This window comes from Ceratosolen solmsi, unplaced genomic scaffold (genome assembly GCF_000503995.2).
Source record: "Ceratosolen solmsi marchali unplaced genomic scaffold, CerSol_1.0 scaffold48, whole genome shotgun sequence".
Taxonomy (NCBI): domain Eukaryota; kingdom Metazoa; phylum Arthropoda; class Insecta; order Hymenoptera; family Agaonidae; genus Ceratosolen; species Ceratosolen solmsi.
The window spans coordinates 1,732,895-1,755,096 of NW_011948440.1; the positions used below are offsets into that span (position 1 = coordinate 1,732,895).

Sequence of the window (22,202 nt, forward strand, 5' to 3'; positions counted from 1 at the left end):
TATATATATATATATATATATATATATATATATATATATATATATAATTTGTTCTACTGAAATTGCATTCTTTTAATATATTTGTGATTTTATTTTTAATATTACCATTAAAGACATCATTTTAATCAGCATTTTCAAAGTCAGAAAAACAATGTAGAAATGTGTAAGAAATGTAGCTTGACGAAAACAAAATATTCTGAAATAATATTGTCAATGATGCATGACTGAGTTATATTACAAATGTAAATAAGAAAATGTCGCGAATGCATCGATATGATAAAATTTAAAGCAATTATTATTCATGAATTTATTAAAGTATGTTAAAAAAAAAAAATTATTATACGCAAACAGTTGTTACAATTATCTACCAATTTACCTTCCAATCTGTCATGTTAAAAATATCTAAAACTTATCCAAGGTATTTTTCACATAAGTTTAAAACTTCAATTGGGTATATAGTTAACTAATGGAGATTCCTTTCAGAAATATCGGTCTTTCTTGAATTTTCCTTGATCCCTACAATATACTTTTCTAGTCTTTCTATAAGATTGATAAAAGTTTTCAGGGTCAAATATCTAAAAAATATTTCCGTTATCATTTTCTATAATCGATGCGCTAGATTTATGCTAAAACGTACTTCAATTTCATGTTCAATTAATTTCAAGTTTATTTAAAGATATTTCTTTAAATCTTATTGTATTTAATTATCTAATTTATGTATATTTATTTGAAGCAATTTTTAGAAAATATGTAAAATTATTATTAATATTCCCATTACCATGTTCAAACATTTGATAAAAGTCTCCTTAGAAATATTAAATTTTAAAGCTGTTAAAAACTCTTCTATTTGCAATTTAACTAATTTTATTACATAGAAAATATATGATCAATTCACGTAAAGTGTTTGTGTCAGTCAATTTTCTTTGATCGATGAGATTTTTCACCCAAGGTGTCACGTAATAAGTGTTTTATCACATATCTGCTTTTGTTTATTATTCTCGTATTGTAGAAACAATAGATGTAATGAAAATGTAAATATACTATACTGTTTTGGCAATGACTCATAATGAAATATATGAAAGTGTATAGGCTGAAAAGCAATATATGAGTAATCTACTCTTGTTGAAAGGCAACTCGAGAAAATGTTCCACAGTAATGCAACTACAAGTTAACGAGGGAGTCGTTAAGCTTATATTCTGTGATTGATGAGGTCATAATGAAATTTATTTAGCATTTTCTGCACATGCAAAAAATAAATTTTTGTAGAGAATTAAATTATTTTATCTTCTATTTCTTGGTTTTCAGCAAGATTTTAAAATTTATTCTAATTATCAAAGTAATAATTTCATCAAATGAATGTTTTGCATTTTAATCAACCAAACTTGTTTTAAAGGGGGACAAAACTATAGGATTTTGTTTGAATAGTCAAATGGTAAAATCTCTTTAAAAAAAGAAAAAGAAAGGAATTACATAAACTAAAGCTGATAGACAAGTATATAAAGTATTTAATTATTTACATTATTTTTGTAATTATTATACGAGCATGATGACTTCCGCTGTTTAAAAATAATCAGTTTAGGAATTACATTGAATTATAACAAATTGTTACTATAAAATATAAATGCACTTTTATTTTTTCTTTATTCTTTAAATTTTAAGCTGAGATTGAAATCAGAGAATTCTTTAATTTTAAAAGTGAAAAGTTTTTAAATTTATCGTTTACGTAAATTTTGATTATATGCAAGTACATTACAAAATAATGTTGTATTTTATCCAACGTCATGTTCAATTTGCTTTATTGTTCAAATAATAAACCATATAACTAAACCATATTTTAAAATTACATTTCTTCTTACTACTTACAATATAAAATGTTACGATTGTACTCGTTTTAAGCAATACCATTTGTGTGTGAGTGGATGTGCGTGTTGTTTAATATTAGTTAAAGATAATTTTTTTATTAATTATCATTTCACATATTTTTATAATATTATATTATGATAATTTTAAGAAATACAATAATATTGATAAATAAATATCTCATTATCGGTGTTACTTATAAACAAGTTACTTTTAAAGATAATGGTAATAAATTTACATAAATAAGTGCTCTCTCTCCATTTATATAAAAGATATTTCTACGAGTTTTTAGAAACTCTGAGGAAAAAGAATATTACATAAGATAAGAAAAAATTCTAATAATTAGACTTAATTTTTACCTTAATTAAAAATAGCGCTACAAAAGTTAAGTATAATAGATATCATTTAATAACATAACAATTTATGTTATATTAAAGGATTTAAGGTATATTACTTTACAGTCAATTTTTTAAGTTGAAAATATTTTGGAAACAAGCTAATTATATTCTTTAATCATAAATATTTAGTCCTTTTGGAAAAATATTGATATAGTATATTTACAATTTTGTACTATAAAATTTTTTTTAATAGAAATTATAAGAATTCCTTGTTTAAAAATTACAGTGCTCATCACTATAAAATTTTAGTAGACATTTCATGACTTTTCTCAAAAATTTTGTGAATAAAGTCCTTAACATGTTTTACATCGTTTTTGTATAATCTTTTTGCAATTGAAAACTCATTATTTTTTTTAACAAAATGTACGCTTTTCATGTAAGATTAAATAACCATTTGTACGTATAAAAAAGAATTTGTAACGATAGATGAATAAAGAAAGAGTGGAAAGTGTGAGTGAGAAAAGGACTAGATATCTTTTATCATTTGTCGAGACAAATATAGGAATATTATGAAGTTTTTTCATGCGTGCAACTTATCATATGTGCTTGAACTTCACTTTTTAATTTCTTTCAACAAAGGAATGAAAAAGAATTAATACTACTTGTAGTTATGATGCGAATAAATTATAAATTGAAATGCTCAAAAGTACTTTTAATTTTTCAGAAAAGCAGTAAGCAATACATACGTCGGTTGATAAAAGCTTTCCTAAGCAGCTTATTTATTTGCTATTTACTACATTCAGTTACTATGCTACAGTTTTATTTATATAAAAATTAATTTATATAAAAATAGAATATTATCAATTTTCTTTGTCACGGTTTCAATTAATTATATTCTTATTTTTATATAATCGAGTAAATTCTAATGTGTATATTTTTTTTTATTACCGTTCATAGTGAGAAGAAAATATTTCCCATTTAATTCGTTATGTGCTATATTGTTCAATTAATTTTTACATGCAAATTAAATTGAATCAATTATATTAATATACTTTTGATAACTCACCAAAAAATGGATCATATGTAACAAATTTTCATTTATAAATTCTGTTGCCTAGGGCTACTTTTATATAGTTGAGCATTATAAAATTGAATAATATACGTGAATTTAATTTTAAATTTAATATAAAATAAATTTCTTTATAACAAGGATGTATTTGTAGAAATGTTGATTATCAAGTGAAAATGTAGCTATGAAAAAAAAATTTTTTTTTTAAAAAGTATTTTCATCTTTTATATTGTTATCGTAATTCGGAAATATTTATTTTATTTAATTCATATTTTATTATTTAAAAATATTTTATAATAATGGTAATAGTTTTTGAATATTATTAAGTGTAATAAAATTAATATTAACAACGTGATTTTTAATTTTTCTATGATTTTGACCTTTGACCAAACTTATGAATTGTCATTTGACTAATTAATGAAAATTAATTAAAATTTTAATATAAAAATCGACAGAGTAATACAATAAAATTTGTTACATAAAATTAATTGTGTTTTTTAATTAAAAATACTTATTAAATTAAAAATTAAAATTTTGCTATATATTTTTAAAATGTTAGATGTCGCGTTAGAACACGAAGTAAAATTATTTCCTATTAAATTATTATCGACTAAATTTTCTTGATATTAAATAATCTAATTAACACGAATGCTTATTATAATTTTTCTAGTTGTGAAAATATTAAGGTTTCAAAATACATTAAAATTTTTATTGAAATAAAACCGTAAAATACATTGTTATGTAACTAAAAGTATCTATGAGCAAAAAAGAGTTTTATTGTTTCGATGCATCAAATATATTAAGCTCTAAAAACTTCTGTTATGGTCTTTAGATGTGGTTTTCAGAAACTTATAGAGGTATGAATATTTTAAAGAAATATAATTATTCAAAGAAACTGTTATACGCTTTTATGCAGAACTTTTTAAAATTCTTTCATAATATCGTGAATATATTATCCAAATGCAAATGAGAAAAAAAATGTAATAAACGCATGCTCAAACTAATCCTGATAAAAGTGAATATTATTTTATAATAATAGTAATTCAATATATGTAATTTTTATCTAGATAATAGAAAATATGAAGAAAATAAAAAGACTTGTAATGCATTTATGTTTAACTTTTTTTTTTCGAAATTTTCGTATGGTTTGTAAATAAATTTTTAATAACTATTTTATAGTTGTATTCTATGTACATATATCTTTTTCGATAGCAGAGCGAACTAGTGGGTATGTTTAAGAAGTTTTTTTTTTAATACTCAAGTGTAATGTATACATAGATACAAGTGTCGCAACTCCTTTATATTTTATAGTGCACTTTACAATTTACTTTTATAAATTTAATATATTATACAAAGTTTGAAATGATAATTAATATACAAATGGATTTTTTTTAAAGTACTAATGTATATAATATTATTGAATGATAAATGAAAACTTAATTGTGTTAATCAATTTAATATACTAATTTTATTTTTAATTGCATATGTGGCTAAAGTTTGATGCTTATTAATGAAAAAGAATGATTGTTTACAAGCAATAAATTTCTATTTATTTAAAATAAATCGATCACTTTCATTTTGCGACATTATTAAAACGAAAAATAATTTTTGTTATTATTTTTTTTAATTGGAAAAAATACGTTTAATAGGATTTATAATAAAAAGTATTTAGTGAAATAGCATTGTACTCTAAATTTTTTAAACCAGAATTTAGTAGTGAAAGTGAAACAGGATTTACTAGAATTATAAGAATATTTGTAAAAATAGCCTGTTACATAATATTGAATATATATAACATCAAAGATTGCTACACAATTTTTTTTCACCACTTATACAGCGTTTTGAATAAATGCAGTACTTCGTGGAAACAAAATTTGAAATAATATACTTTTTCTTTCAGTTATATTTGAAAATAAAACATAAACCAAGTTGTCATTCAATAGAAAATTACATAACTGCTGCGTTTAATTTATTAAACAGTACATTAATTAATTATAAATTTAAATGTTTTGATCGATGTTTAGTTGTCGAATAATGAAAATATCTGATGCGATTATAGTTAAGAAAAAATAATAATTTTTTCTTTTAGGATTATCTTTTAGTCAAATTATTTATCGAACATAAAAATATATATGGTCTTCCATAAAATATTCAATTATTGAAATATAATTTTATTATTGCTTTCAAACAGCAAAATCAATGTAGAAGTTTATAATTGTATAACGAGACGCACATCTAAGGTTATAAAGCGATCATTCGGAATTTCTACTTATTATCACGAAATGAACAAAAGATAAAAAATTAAACGATGGCTCTAGCCACCCACGCAAAAGTAATCTTATCCTCCATTGGGTAACAACTTTCTTCATCACCTTAAATATGCGATTGTAACTCTCTTGTCTCTCTAATACTTCGAAAGCATTAACTCTTTAAGTGCTCCACGTAAAAACTGTAAAATTATCGTTTTTAAAGTTATCTTAATGATGCTAATTAGCTTCTTAAAAAAATTTTGTTCTTTTTCGTTGGCTTGCATACTGCAGCCTCTTTTTAGATCATATTAAGTCGTCTTATCATTTATTTATTTTTTTTTTTTTTATTACAGAACATCACACAGTTATTATTTGATTTACCTAAATCTATCATATATCATATTATAATTTTATTTGCGTACAATGCAAATTACGCTCATTGCCAAATATTATAAAATAAATTATATTAGATGCTTAAAAGATTTTATGTATGAAAAACTACTAAATATGAGTGGCTTTTATATAATAGATCTTGAAGGACGGTAAGTAGAATTTTACGCAGCGGGACGTAATGCTATTTCAGTTCTTCACTGGGGAATTTCATCGCGCAATACAGTCTGAGGGTTGATGGAGTCGCGAAATCTTGCCGAATCATCATCTAATAGATCCTCAAGAGTGATTGCATAGGACCGTTAGATCGGCGGAACTCGTCGACGATGCAAATAGGCGCACTTACGTGAGAGGAATGCATCTGATTTGGAAATGTCGCGAGGTTTGGGAAGCGGAGAAGAGGTGAGTCTCCATAGGAACCAGAAGGTGTACATTTACATGATCTCTTAGTGATATGTGCGAGACATAACGTACGGTGCAGCTCAATTTGAGCGGAGATTAATTATTTTACGATAAATTCGGTTAACATGTAGGAACATTCAAGTCATCTCGAATTTCCAGTGAGTTTTTTAAGCATTCATGGCATTATAAAAACCGTTTCTATAAATCTTTTTAGGATGATGGACGCCCTGATAACGTTTTTCAATAGTAGAATAATCATAAATATTTTAATTGTAGCTGCCACTTCAATGGTAATGCGATGTATTATATCTTGAAGTATATATCTGAAAGTATATATCTTTCTATATATCTATACATGATATTAGTTAAAGTAATCTTTTATGATTGTCGCAGAGATTTATGAAAGCAGAAATGTATATGGCTTTATGGTTTGTAATAATGAACGTTTAACGATTATTCAAAAGCATAGTACGCGAATCAATATATTAATGAAATTTATGGCAATTCGCGCGGTATCGAATCGACGGTGCAATAAAAATTAAAATTTCACTTTCAAAAGTACACGAACATGAGAAGACAATAAGAGTCATACATAGTTAGTTTGATGCTTAAAAACAACAATACCACTAGCAAGTACTTGTGTAAATAAAAGTATATCACGCATTTGATAACTCAGCAAAATCTGCTGTAAAATATTCCATACAAGGTAAGCGGCTATTGCGTAATCTTAATAAAGAAAAGCTTTCTAGCAAATATTCCATTTCTGTTTCATCACGAAACTTTAAAGTCCCGGCACTAAATTATGTAATCAGCAAGATCGTAGACGGTTTCTCTCTTCAAGATGCGAAGCTTATCCACTCCCTGACTTTTACTCTAACAATGCAGAATTATGCGACCGGAGAAATCGTATAATGCAAAATCTCATGATTCAGGTGCAAAATGAAAAACAAGAAAAGGGAGAGAAAGAGGGGGGGGGGAGTAGATAAGTATAGGTTGTAGGGACAGATGTGGGAAAAGGCAAAGGAAGGGCAGGATGGATGAAGAAAGTGTCGGTGGGAGAAAAAGCGTTGACCGGCTGTCGGAGGAGGTGAATAAAAAAGCGCAGACGTATCTGGAGTATGTAAGATAGAAGATGGAGGTGGTAAGGTGATTTCACGAGAGGATGGTTTTAGGCCAACGCCTCGCAAGTCGTGTTGCAAAAATAAATTCTTACGGGTCAGTGGCGTTTAAACGAAATCGTCGCTCAATATACCAACTGGCCTGGGAGTAATCGGAACCCTTGAGGAATATTATAAATCGTGATCCACGGCCTGTTCTGGATTCGTCCACAGCTTCCACACCCATCGCCCTCAGCTGCTGCAGACATCGTCGAGTAGGGAAACAAATTTTGCAGTTCGGAGTTGTGCGTTCAACGAGCGACAAGCGATAAGCAAAGAGAAGCCATTTGCCGGCTAATTTATCGTGCATGCGTCACCAATTTCAGATTGATTAAAATAAATGGTCTAAATTTCGGAGATATATCATTTTCGTAATCCGTCCGCGAATCCTTCGAGACTTTGACAGTTTGAGTACATCTAAATGCAGAGTTGTTTACTTCCAAATTCATCAAAGTGATTTTACGACTATTTAACCTACATTTCAATGCCTCTGCCCAATACCACAACATTATTTTCATTAATTTGTGAAATCTTTCATTAAACTATTAGATAAACCATGTATTTTATTTAATCAATATTATTTGTACGAATTTTTGCATATTATTACAATCAATAATCGATGTCATGTAATTGTAATGGTATTAATCGCCAACTGGAGAATTTATTGACTTTTGATTATTCCAGTTGGACTATTTGCTCGTTTTTCATTACATTTTTTATATTTTATTTTATCTTAAAGAGAATTATTTTGAAATAAAATACTTAACTCTCTCTATAAAAATTTAATTCTAACGAATATTAAGATAAACAAATATTGTCTAAAGATTTTACGAGATCTTGGTCAGATGCGAATTTTCCTTACAATTTCTACCAAATATATTTAAGCTCTGAGCTTGCGCTACGTAAGAATGCCATCGAGAGTACATATAAGAATTTCAGAGCAATGCAAAGATTTCGTAAAATTTTTAACCAATTGGAGAGGTCCTAAAACATTGAACTACTTATATGAAAAAAAGAAGAAAAAAAACGTATAAATTTCACAAGATGAATTTAATTTGGAGCAATAAAAAGTATTTTGTTTCAGTATCCACGTGCTCAATCAATTATCGCTTTTATCTAATCTAGCGGAAAATAGGAAAGTGATATATTGAGAGTACCTTATTATAACAGTGTTAGGCAATGATAACAGTTAAATTACCAACCTGAGGGATGCGAAAGAGCCGAAGGAGATTGGCTACTTGTATAGAGGTAACGGAGCTCGCCGCGCCAACGACTCCGCTGATGACTTTCCTAACGGCTGTCTTATTGCAGTGATATTCGGCTCCATCGATGTTGCTTATCGAACCTGCAAATATATTAAGCATTTTCTTTAGATATCAAAATCTTGGTATATTTCTTGCTTAATCCGATACGATTTAGGTGGACAAAATTTTATGTGTATTTGAACGGATAATAAAGCTATTGTATGGAGGTATTTCGAATTCAAAAAGCATCTGGTCCATAAATAACAATTATTCACCTATTAGGTTTACGTAAAATAACAGTTGGCATGGATTTTATAAGTAAGCTTTGTAATAATACTTTACAGCTTTTTCAAATATCTCTTTCGTTCCATTTTGATTTGCTTTTTTTTTTTTTTTAAATTTACACTTCAATCAGTGTCGAACACTTTCTTTTAGCTAAAAAGTAGTTTTTTTTTCCTTAATGAATACTGATTTGAGTAAAAAACTATACACGCGCGGGCGAACAAACATAGTCAAATACAGTATTTTCTATTATCTTTTTCACAAACACGTTGACAAGCATAAAAAAATTATTGTCCAAACATGTATAAAAATGAAATATTTCAGATTTTATATATTGTCAATTTCAAGAAAAATAATACTATATATTACACACATAATTTTGTATCACACACACACAAGCGCGCGCGCGCACACACATGTGCACAGATATACCTCCCCCCCCCGCCCTTTCCTAACCCACACACCTGTCGGGACCCATGCACGCGCATGCGCGTATAGTATAAGTGTTTTATATAAGTGTTATATAGAGTATTATATAAGTGTTATATAAGTCTTATATAAACCTACAATATAAGTGTCTATAAGTGTTCTAGAAACTATAAACATTTTTTTTTTGAAAATAACTTTTAAGACTGGGTGTGTACGATATTTGATTTTATAGTAAATAAATTTATACAGTCGTCTTATATTTTTTGAAATTATACGAGTCAGAAATTCTGTAAAGACATATAATTAATTTTTTAATTCTTCTCCTGAAAACTAGAAATTCATGCTTTGATATCTAAATATAAAAAGGAAAAAGTTTTAATTTTTAACACAATATATGTATATATATATATATATAAATATATATATATAATTTTTATACAGATACACCATTATAAAAATGTTTTTATTTTATAAATGTCTTTTATATTATTTATATTTGAATATATTTATATATATATATAATAATAATAATCATAATAATAAATTATTTCACGTATTATCATGGACACTCATAATTATTTTAGTACTATATAGTCAACATGCGTTTATAACTCATAAAATCAGATTTTAATCAACACGCGATAATAAAAAAAATGAATTGGGAATTAATACGTCATTTATAAGGACTTATATTTTCTGATTATCTTTTAGGTGAAAATATCATTAAATAAATAACAAATTACGATGTATTATTCAAATATTGATTATTATGACATTAAATATTACAAATTGTATAATTTCAAAGTACTATTCATTAAAGGCAATTCCAATCATTTCCCTTTCAATTTAATCTATTTACTTGTAGACATCTTAGCTTGATATATGACAAAAAATTAATTATCGAAAGCTTTTCTTAATTATGAATCGCTCAACTAGGGTATGAAAAAAAGTTTTAACTTTTGACATTTGATATCTAATTCTTCTTAAAATTTTACAATCTCCAAATGATTATTCTATTTAAATGGCATTTTTATCGATTGACAAATTTATAAGAAAATCGAAGCTCCAATTTATTCGCTCTTCGTATATTATTAAAAGCAAATATTTTTTGTAATCATCTCACGACAAAATATGATTTTTCGAATAAATTTTTTAAAATCCTCATTGTAAGATAAAATCTTTGAAATTACAATATTGGCAGACCTTAAACTAGCACTGAAAATACCTCTAATTTTATTATTTCAATATAAATATTTAATTAATTCCAATACTGCCCAATATAGTAATCTCTTAATTAATTTTGTGAACGAATATATTTTATAGTGACGAGTATATTTTACAAATAATTCATTTAACCAGAATTCGCATTTTACTAAAATTAGACATATTGTATTGCAATAGGGAGATTCTTGATTTGTAATAATTTTGGTATAAATTCATAACTTAATACTAAAAACAGTTGATTTATAATAATCCCGGCATATATTTTCATATATTTTCCAATATTATGTTGATCTCAAAGACTCGGCAATATTGTCGTCACTGTTTAAAATAAATCGAGTGGATAGTTTGAAATTTTATTGAAATTCTCCTGTACGTATCGAATAACAGTTAATTAAGCCAGTTTCCATATACGGAAATACACGCTGAAATATACAGTCGTTGGGAGCAGACACATCGCGGTACCATAATGTTGAATGCCATCAGTCACTCCTGACATGTAATGCGACCAATTCTCTTGTGGCATCCAAAGCACATTCCTGCGCAAAGCAAACCGAGAGTAAAATTGATATGCCGATTCGCATGATCAATTGGATTCGCGAAATCGCTTGTGCTGATGCGATTGCGGCATCTGCGTCGTCGCGTTATACCTATTAATCAATTTATGCTAATGCCAAGCGAACTGAGAGGCTGCTTTTTTTGGTGAAAGTTTTCTCAATTAGACGAGCGTACGAGCGGATGGTTTTATCAGATTTTTACCCAAATCTGCATATTATGGCTCTGGTGTCAATATTTTTTCCTTCGCTCGAATTTAAGAGATCGCATTTTTTATAATCTTATTGCTTATGAATCGTAAAGTATAATGATTGGAGAGGTAATAGAGTTCTGTTGTTTGTCTAAAATTACCCAAGTGGAATTACCGTATTTTTAAAGAATGTATAATAATGCTTATAAACTTCATCAATTTATGAATACATTTTAAAAAACTTTTTATGATCCTTTGAAGAAAATGAACACGATTCATTATAAATTCAATGTCATTTAATTCGGACGATTTTCTTTGTTGCACTGCGAGAGTGCGCTTTTTCCAAAGGTTAAAAGTTTCAAAATCATTCAAATTGTTTAAATAAGGTATTTTGTTCGGAATTTGATTGATAATTAGTTTTAAATAGTTTATTGTATTTTTTATACACATATACAACGCTTTATACATTTATAAAAAAAATATAAAATGACCAAAAACAAACACGTACTAATAGTATATGTGACGAGAATTATTTTCATTAAGTAACAATTAAATCTCTGATACTTTGATTTAAATAATTTATAAATGTACATATCTTTATGTCTTAATAAGCATGTAAATGAGTTTTAGTAATCTAAATTTCACAGTCTTATTTTTATTATTGAAACACATTTATCAATACATTATTAAATAAACATTAATATTGCGTTAAAATAAAATGAATATTATTACGCAGAATATTAGCATATATACGACAAATATGCAATTATTTTAAATTATGTTTATTACAATAATAGCTCTAGAAAAATTTCTAAAAATTGTTTAATGAAATTTTTCATATATGAAAATAGAAAATTCGAAGTTTCGTTGAAATAATGACATAAGTGTAAATCAATCTGAGCAAATGATTAACTCAAACACAGCTATCACAACTTAATCAAGATTTTATTTATTCTGATTAAGTGTACGTGAATATTAATAACATATAATTTGTCAATACCGTAAAGCTGTGTTGGATAGGGGTTAGATCAGCAATGGAGATTAATAATTTGAATTTCATTTTAGCTCAATTAATAAGAATAATGTTGAAAAATTGTTGATACTTTTATTAATAACATAATAAAGTAAAATTTATATAAGACTGAACTTTCTAAAAATATCAGTAAATAACAATTCTTTTTCCATAATATTATTTAGCTGTAGAGTACAGTATTTAGATGTTAATTAATTATTTTCTAAATTAAGAAATTAATATTAATAATTGTTGAAAAGAGTTTATATAAATAATTAATCTGCTTAATATTTATCGTAAGATTCGTGTTTATAAACATAATATTCTGTGGTATCCCGTGTTTACGTAATATAAGCAGAGTTGGGTTAGTTACAGACGATAATTAAAGTGGATAATCCATATTATCCGGTATGTAGTCGAATTAACAGATTATTATATTTATACTCTTTAAATTATTAGAATTTCTAATTGAAAATTGTGGCACTAGGTAGCATTTAATCTTAGAATAGAAAATAAAATCTCTTAATTACAATGCATTATGTATAAATGAAAAGGCTTTCACAGTAAAATCTTAAGATGACTTTTAGATTGAAACTTTTATGGCGGTAAAATAATTTATCAACTTTATCAAAATTTATTAAATACACCATTACGTATCTTAAGGTTATTAGTTAAATAATTTTATGTACGATTTAAATATAACTAATATATTAGTATGTCGATTAATTCAATATTTATGTAATCGAATCATTTTAATTTATTTTCAATAAATAAAGAGACTTGCGAAGAGTGGATAATAATATAAATTAATGATGCTAATTCATACTTCACGCTTCATATTTTAAGCAGAAACAAACACAGATTATTATTTATCATATCGTATCGTACTCAATTTTCGTGTAGCTCCGCTTATCAATGATAAGGTTAGTCATTGCACGTAAGGTTTGATGTTTTATAATGAGCAATAGAGAATAAATAGTTGAGAGTATTTTCTCGTTGTATATATGGAATTAACTATGTTAATCTAACAATTATGTCTTGTATGATCTTATACACATCAGTACAAATACATCTTACAATTAATGTACACATATTCTATTGACAACGATATGATTGACTTTGTTAACGCTATTATTCACAGTTTAGTGTATAGACGTGCAACAATTTTATATTTTATGACAGTATGTAGGCAAATATATTTATGATGCAAATGATTAATAAGAATTTAATTTGTTGAATGAAATTAAATAAATATAGCGATTATTTTGAAATTATATAGAAAGAAATACTAATTCGCAATAATAAATAATTTCTTTTTAAAGTTATTATTACTTCTTGTAGAAACGATTTTTCATTTCAAATATTCCGAAACTTTTTTTATTGCTTGAAAAAGGTACGCCATTGTATTGAATTATTTACTCATAATTTCAGAGTTAAAAAAAATTCATATCAATATATTAGGTATTAGTTAGCGTTTTTTTTTATCTATTTTAATAATTATAAGTATTAAATTAGGTTTAATTCGTATATATATATATATATATATATATATATAATGGTATTTTAAAGTAAAATATTAAATTTAAGTTGGTATTTTGAAAGCTTTTTGCATTAAAAAATTTAATTGCTACATTATAAAGGGTATTTTAAAGTAAAATATTAAATTTAAGTTGGTATTTTGAAAGCTTTTTGCATTAAAAAATTTAATTGCTACATTATAATATTAAATTATATAATAAATTATGCGTAGATGAGTAAATAGTATGCTAATTATAGATATTTTTCATGATTGATAGAGTAATATTTATTTATGTAAATATACTTCTCTAGTTTTACAAAAATCTTCTCCAATTAAAAATTTCTTCTTAACCAACTTGTATATTTCATGTTTTTGAATGTTAATGCAAAATTTTTATATTATAAATGTGTGTTCATTTTTTTTTTTATATTCAAAATTTATTTTACATATATCGTATCGATATACATTTCCCAATTATTAGTTTCAATAATATACTATTTATATTAATGTATCAAGACAAGTTTCAATATTTGGTAAAATGAATTATATGGAAAATATCTTGATTACATTACTTTTAAGATATATTATTCGATTCTATATATAAAGGAATACATTTTAATAATTGAAATATTAGTAATAGGAGATATCAAAATTCTCAATTAAGATTTCCATTCAGTTTTCTGTTGATCGTGAAATTATGTTTGGAGGTTTAAATTATGTTGAAGGTTTTTGGTTATTATTATTTAACGGTTTATTAGTTTAACAGTCATTATTATTATTTTTTAAATCAATTGATTTATAAAAAGACTTTTAATATGTAAATAATAAAATATTTCTAAATTTTATGTAACAAAATTGCTTAGAAATAATTATGACATTTGATCATATGCATGAAGATTATAATTAAATAAAAATGTTCCTTCCTATTTAAAAGTAATATTTAAAATGTTTAGAGATACTTAATAATGTTTGTCTTAGATTTTATTTTAAATTAATCATTCAAACTAAATTATTTTAATAATTTTCACCATTATGTTGCAAGATTTACACGTAAATACGAACATCTATTTTTTGAAAATTACATTTTTGAAAGTCAATTACATTTTCTATCATATCTTATACTAAAATAAAAAAAAATATAGTTTTAAAAATAATTTTTTAAATTAATACTATTTATTAAGTTCTATCCTCACGCATTTTTTGCTATTTCAGTCGAAATCAAAATGTATACGACAACCAAGTTGGACAAGTTTACTACTACGCAGAATCAAGAATTCTCTTGGAGATAACCACATTATTTCAAACTACCTTTACTATCTTCTCCACATAATCGGCGATTATTTGAAAGACCGCTACAAGTTATATGAAAACCGGAATTGTTCGGGAAAAGGAAAGCTCATACCAAGGGTCGCTCAAGACTTCAAAATGCAGGAGAACGTATGGAACATTTGGAATAATAGAACCTGTACTTACAAAAGTATCTCATTATTCTTTTCTGATGGCATGTATTGATATTTTATCACAATCCTTATTTTAGGTGATATAAATATGATTTTTATATGATTTCATGATATATATTACAGTGTTTTTGTTTTATGTCGTAATGGTAAGTTCGAACAATCGATAATTTTACTACGTGTAAAGAACTGCATAATTTTCTTGCAGCCAAATAACAATAAATATAATACATATTTATACCAAGAAAATTTATATCAAGATTGATAATATAAACAAGAGAGAGAGAGAGAGAGAGAGAGAGAGAGAGAGAGAGAGAGAGTCAATATAAACAAGATAAAGATAGATAATATTTTATACTAACTAAGAAAATTATTAGGTAGAATGTTCGCCGAAATATTAGATAAACAAAATCCGAGAACTGGATATTAATATTAAATTAATAGTCTGCGATGTATAAGAAATTTCAAATTTCAAGCATCAAGTAAAATAATAAAATGCTAGTAAAAAAAGTAGTTTCTATTATAATTATTAAAAGTTCAAATTAAAGTAAAGAAAATAATTGGAAATTCCTTAAGAATGATTTGATATTGTCGGTAAAAATATGAATATTAAATTTTATTATAATATTCAGCTGAAAACTGAAAGCTCGTAGTGAAACAATGAAGGCGAAGAAGGAAAAAAGGTAGTACTTTATTTACAAATAATTTTTCGTAAAAAAGAAAAATTTCGACGTAATCTAAGTAACTATCCATTAATTATGATAAAATAAAATGAGTCTAGGACATCAGCTTTTTTTTTTTTTATAATGAAGTAAAGCTACTCTCAGTTAACACGAATGAGGTGCCAGTGTACATAAAAATGTTCCAGTACAGTAAAGAGTTTCAGTTAGTTATTTTAAAGACTTTTATTTTTATAAAAAGACTTGCATGACTCATTAAGATGTAAACGGTGTTTATATTTTCAAAAACATTATTATTATTGTCGTATATTTTTATATTTAAAATTCAGCGAAAAAAAAGGAAATTAAAGAAATGATATGTTATACATGACCTGTAAATGTTAATTAGTGTAACGAACTTTTATAAAAACAAACGATTCTAATTATTTTTTCGTTTTTTAATAATATTTATTTTTTAATATGATGAACATATAACTGAAATAGGTCCTACGGCACTATACACAAATGCATCTACACGCGTTGTACTTTAAAAGTCTTATATATTTTTATATATTATTATGACGATGTGTAATATTATAATTAAATTAAGAACTTTGTTTTTCTTACAGCAATTGGTTGGAATGAGAATTAGCTTAAAGTATAGCTTGTAAAAATACAAAAATCATCCATAAGGATAATTATATAAATTTCATTAAATCATTCAAGTAATTCTTTTGAATACTATATAATCCAATAAAAATTAAATTTAATGTAGGCATATTTTAATAATTATTTTTGTCATAATATTTTTTCTTGTAATTCTATCATAATTTATATATATATATATATCGCAATTAAAACTTATTTAAGTTTATCGAGATGTACTTATTATTATAAATTTATTTTTTTTATTTATTCCTTAAAAATTGTTAATCATTGCTTTATTAAGTGGAGTAAAAAAAAATCATAATATCCGACATTAGCCATCCGAAAAGCGCCTCTGATCAAATTCAACAAACACTAATAGTAAAAACTAAATTTTTATATAAAATTTTATACATATGCATATACGATGAAAAAATTTTTGTTTATTGTCTGTAATATTTAATTTTCTATAATTTTTTTAAACGCCTGGGTATGCAATGTGCATCAATTTAACGAAGATTTATTTATTGTTCTACACGCATCTATGAATTTCTTAATTGTGCTCATTAGTACCTTTTAACGATCAAAGTATGTTATTAGAATTACAACGAACTATCGTATTTGGATATAAGTATACGAATTATAGTAGTATACTCGAATCCGTACAGCGATGCGTGAATAAGCACTTAATGCACCTTCACTTCTGCAAATGAGAAAGTAATCTCATGTCAGTGCATGACCAAGTTCAATATCACCCACCGCTCGACTTCTCCGTTTCTACTTCTTTCTTCGTCCATTTAACTTGTTTACTATTTATCTCACTCACGCTCTCCCTCTTTCACTCTCATTCACACACACACAAACTCGCGCACACACATACACACACACACACACACGCTCTCTCTCTCTCTCTCTCTCTCTCTCTGCTCTGATTTGCTCTTAATTTCCTCTGAGCATAAGAAATATACTGATTGTATCACTGTGTCCATTGTAATCTGTTGTATTCCATGAACACAGAAAGTTCGAGATTGCCTTAATGACGGTAAAAGAACATCTTCTCTTTCTCCCTCTGATCCTTTCTCTCTGTTCCTTGCTGTTTCGCTCTTGCTGCAATCCCGCCTAGCATGTTGCAATGATTTCCCAGGTGACTTGCTTTATTTCCATAGATGCGCTTGCAAGTATAGACGTGACAGTTGTGCGAACGTGAATCCTCGTTGTAATTTGTAGTATCTAATGTGGTACCGCTACGCACTTATATCAACGTTCGCTCTATAGGGAAAAAGGACAAATCTATTTTTATATTTAGATATCGAACGATTTTTCATTCACAGAATTCTACATCCCTTTATCTTCATATATATATATATAGATAAGATAGTGATGTTGTTGATGTGTTTCATTCGCGTGACAATTTTTTGAAAAAAAAATGCTCGTTCTCTGCTGCTGGCAATGCGAAAGATTCAAATAATGAAGAATTCGATTATTCTCGTTTCGTTATACTATCCAATTGAAAGATTAGTTGTTCTTTGGCAAAGGAGATAAATCTGTGAAATATGATGATTGTGAATAGGGTAATTCAATATACATTTAAAATTAAGTTAGTTACGAGAAGAGTTTTATTATGCAAAAATATTTCCTCGATATTGTAAATACTTTTCAAACTATCTACATATGCCGAATCTACCATTTTAAAACTTGTTATAAAAATTCTATAGTATAAACATACTATAAATAAAATTATATGAAACTACATTTTTTATTAAAAGAAATTGTAATAAAATAATGTAATCCGTAATAATTATCTGAGTGAGGAAAATCATAAAAGCTATATAATTCTTTTACAAACTAATAGAGTAAAAAGAATTTCATTTTCAAGCGTACGTAATTACTTTTCAGGTAGTACAAGCTTGCTTTTCAAAACAATTATTTTTTCTGTTTAATAAGAATAAAATAATTATTTCAATTTCTTTCATGAAAATTAATTTAGTCATGAATTAAGCAAGAACTTTATAAAAGGTTAAAAATGTACTAACATTTACAGGTAAATATTTCAGCATATTTATTATACAAAAGCTTTCATATTTATAAATAATTCCTTTAATAGAACTAATTTGTAATAATAAATAATTTGAAGAAATTAATTTCATATATAATATAGGAAAATTGAAACAGACTTTTCATCCAGTTTGATGTAGATAACAGAATATTATTTGATAATGTTCGGAAAATAATCCCACAATTTGACTAGTCAGCCAAACGTGCAATAATTAACGTAGAACAATAAAACCCACTAGATGTTATGTGGGGTTGCCGGGCAAGTAAAGGGTAAATGCACTGACTAAAATTAACACATGTCTTTATTATTTCTATTTATTTGAATTGATTTGTAATATAATATTCTGAAGATTAAATAAAAAAAAATTAATCACATTAAATAAAGTAATTTTTTTATTTTTATTAAATTTCTTCTTATGATTAAATAATTATTTTATGATATTTAATATATAGTATATATATAGTATAATATTAGTATAGCGATAACGAAGATTTTTCAAACGAATCTACGTTCTTTTTTTCTATATTGTTTCACATTTATCAATACATTTTTTGATTTACTGTTTCATAATAAAAAAATATGTGTTTAACAAAGATCATAAAATAACGTAAATATATATAATAAAGGTTTTGGTAAATATCAATTGTATTCTTAATTAAGAATTTCTCATAATTGGAAATTTGAACTTGTATAAATACTTTAATCATAAATAACTAAGTCATTAATATTTCATATTAATTAACTAATATAATATAATAATTTTATAGTACACGATAAGATTAAATAATAAAATAGCATGAAGCCTTGTATTTACGGTAAGTAATGAAAAACTGTTTATTCTAATTAAAATAAAGCTAAGGAAGGTAAAGAAGTTCAAAATAATGAACAGTATGAATGAATACAAATATTATCAAGTATTATGAATCTTTAATACGCAAGATAATTAATAATTTATGATATTGAATAATTTTAATAAGCGAAGTCATTCATTGAGTACATTTACAAAAAGAAGTATAAAAGAATTAATAATTAATTTAAATTTTTGAAGAATACAGAGAAATATTAACTGTAAAATGTTAACGTATTAAATTAATTGATGTTGTATTAATTTTAAGATAAATAATTTATACATAATTGCTAAAGAAAGGATCGTGAACATCAAAATTAATCATTAAAGCTACTAATGGAATTAGGACTATTTGAGAATTTTGAACAATCAAAAGTGAATAAATTTGTTTGTATAGTTGATAAGTTGATTATTAGGATAGAGTTTATTGTAACAGGTAATTTTTATTTTTTTTTCCATTTGAAAATAACAGCGAAAAACATGATTTATTATTTCTATAAATTATTCATAAATTTGGTAATGCGAGTAGATAATAATTCATAAAAATTATGTATATATTTATTTTGAGCTGCTTTTGCTATTTAATAATTATATACATATATAAATATGTATATATGTATTATTTTTATTTAAATTCTATATATATTAAAATTGCATATCATAAAATGATAGGAAAAAGTAAGGAAATTTAGAATATACATATAAATCATGTATTAAACATATATGTATATGTTATAAAATTTATATATGCAAATAATTTTTATAATTTAGTTTATTTATGTAATGTTGTTTAATTTCGAGAAAATTTAGAAATTTTTGTTTAATTTAAAAAAATATATTGTTTTTTTTTTATTTTAATTTTAGGTGAATTTCTGTGACAATAATAATTGATATGATTCTATAATATCTTGAACCATACAATTGTAACGATGTTTAATATTGTCATGCCGTAATTTAGCAAAAAAAAAAAAAGATTATATAAACGTGGAGTAAAATTCAAAGTTAAAATATTGTTATGTCGAATACATTTTAAATTACACTTTGCAAAAAATAATTACATTACTTCAATAAACAAATATAAATTAGAATAATTTTTATTTTACATTATTATGATTAATAGTGCATTTTACGGAATTATAAATGCACTTTAGATGCTAACAAGATCGTTAAATTAAAATTTATAAAATAAATGTAGTTTGAATAATAGCGGAAAATATACAACTTTAGTTTGTTTGAAATATATTTTGTTTTGTATTTTTCGTATTTTTACTTCTTAAGTACTTTGAAATTTTAACACCTTTAACAAACAATATAGTAATAAAATAAAATATAAGAATTCAGAAGAGATTTTGAATTTAAAAGTATGAATAATTAATTATTACTTATCAAATTGATTCTAGTATACTGAATAAAAGATATGATATTTTGATATTATTCTTTCAGCAATAATTCTATTAAATGTATTTATTATTTTCTATTTTAGCAGTACACTTTTTAATTACATTAATCAAGCTGCATTTGTTCAGTTATTTGTAAATACACTCTTGATAGAAAAGAATAATTGAAATAATTCGTTTCAGAATGGGTAGATGCGGATGCGCTCTTTTCGGCGATTCTAAATTGATTGTCTCGTGGTCTTCCTTTGTATGGCACCAATGATGAGTCACTAAGTCTTCCATCAAGAAAACAGTTATATATATAATATTTATTTTATATTATTATATAATATATATATATATATATATATCGAAATTCCTTTGAGCCTTGACCAAAACGCATTACACTCGTCGAGACTTTCAACGCTCGAGTGCAATTGAAAGCTGCCTTGCGCATTTTCATTCCCCCGGTGTAGTTTGAATTTAGTTTTCTGGCAGAAGCCAGCACTTGTTTGAGTAAAATGAGAGAAGAAGTCAGAGACGGAGAAACAACGGGTGCATAAGAACGTAAGCGAGATGGGCACAAAACTTATTTTGCACTAAAGGCATTGAAAATTTTCGGCACATAGGCTTACAGACTACGGTGAACGGCATCCGAAAATGTGTGCACTACTCACACGAAAAACCTTTTAGGTCCGATGGGCGAAACAATTGTGTTGCGGTGTGTAGTGTGGCTGGTACGCCACGATTCTACCGAGATTGTGGCACTTTCGTATAGTACGTTGGGATAGACGTAGGAACGAAGGAGTGAGGAAATGATCGTAAATTCTCTCGGGCTGGGTGTGAAATTATTTCACTGAAAAGGACTTTTCTAGTATTAAAGTCGTATTAAAGAAGCTGTGATGAGGTGGATACGCGTTAATATAAACCATTTTATCGCTTATTATGAGCTCGCTAAAATACACTCGGGCGTTAAATTAATCGTCAAAGTTTTCGTCCTAACTTTACTCTACTTGCTTTCATCATCGTCACGTGCGAACGTCGGAGTTATCACTAAGAACAAGTACTTGTAACGAGTGAGTGAGTGAGAGAGAGAGAGAGAGAGAGAAAGTGTGTGAGAGCGAGAGAGTTAGGGGGAGAGGAAGTAATGATATTCCTTGACTTTTTGAAGAGTGATCGAAGTTTTCTTTTATCGTTATCGCTTGCTATTAACAAATAAACTGCACAAATAAAACAGTCGATGAT

General features: G+C 26.0%; 1 protein-coding gene across 1 annotated transcript in view; it reads right to left on the bottom strand.

Annotated features, from left to right (window-relative positions):
* Window positions 1–22,202, bottom strand: part of Glurb (metabotropic glutamate receptor B) — a 147,623-nt gene that overhangs the window by 37,770 nt on the left and 87,651 nt on the right. The window contains exon 2 of the mRNA XM_011503824.1: window positions 8,668–8,810. Within this exon, the coding sequence (XP_011502126.1) occupies window positions 8,668–8,810 (143 nt within the window). The remainder of the gene's footprint in view (window positions 1–8,667; window positions 8,811–22,202) is intronic.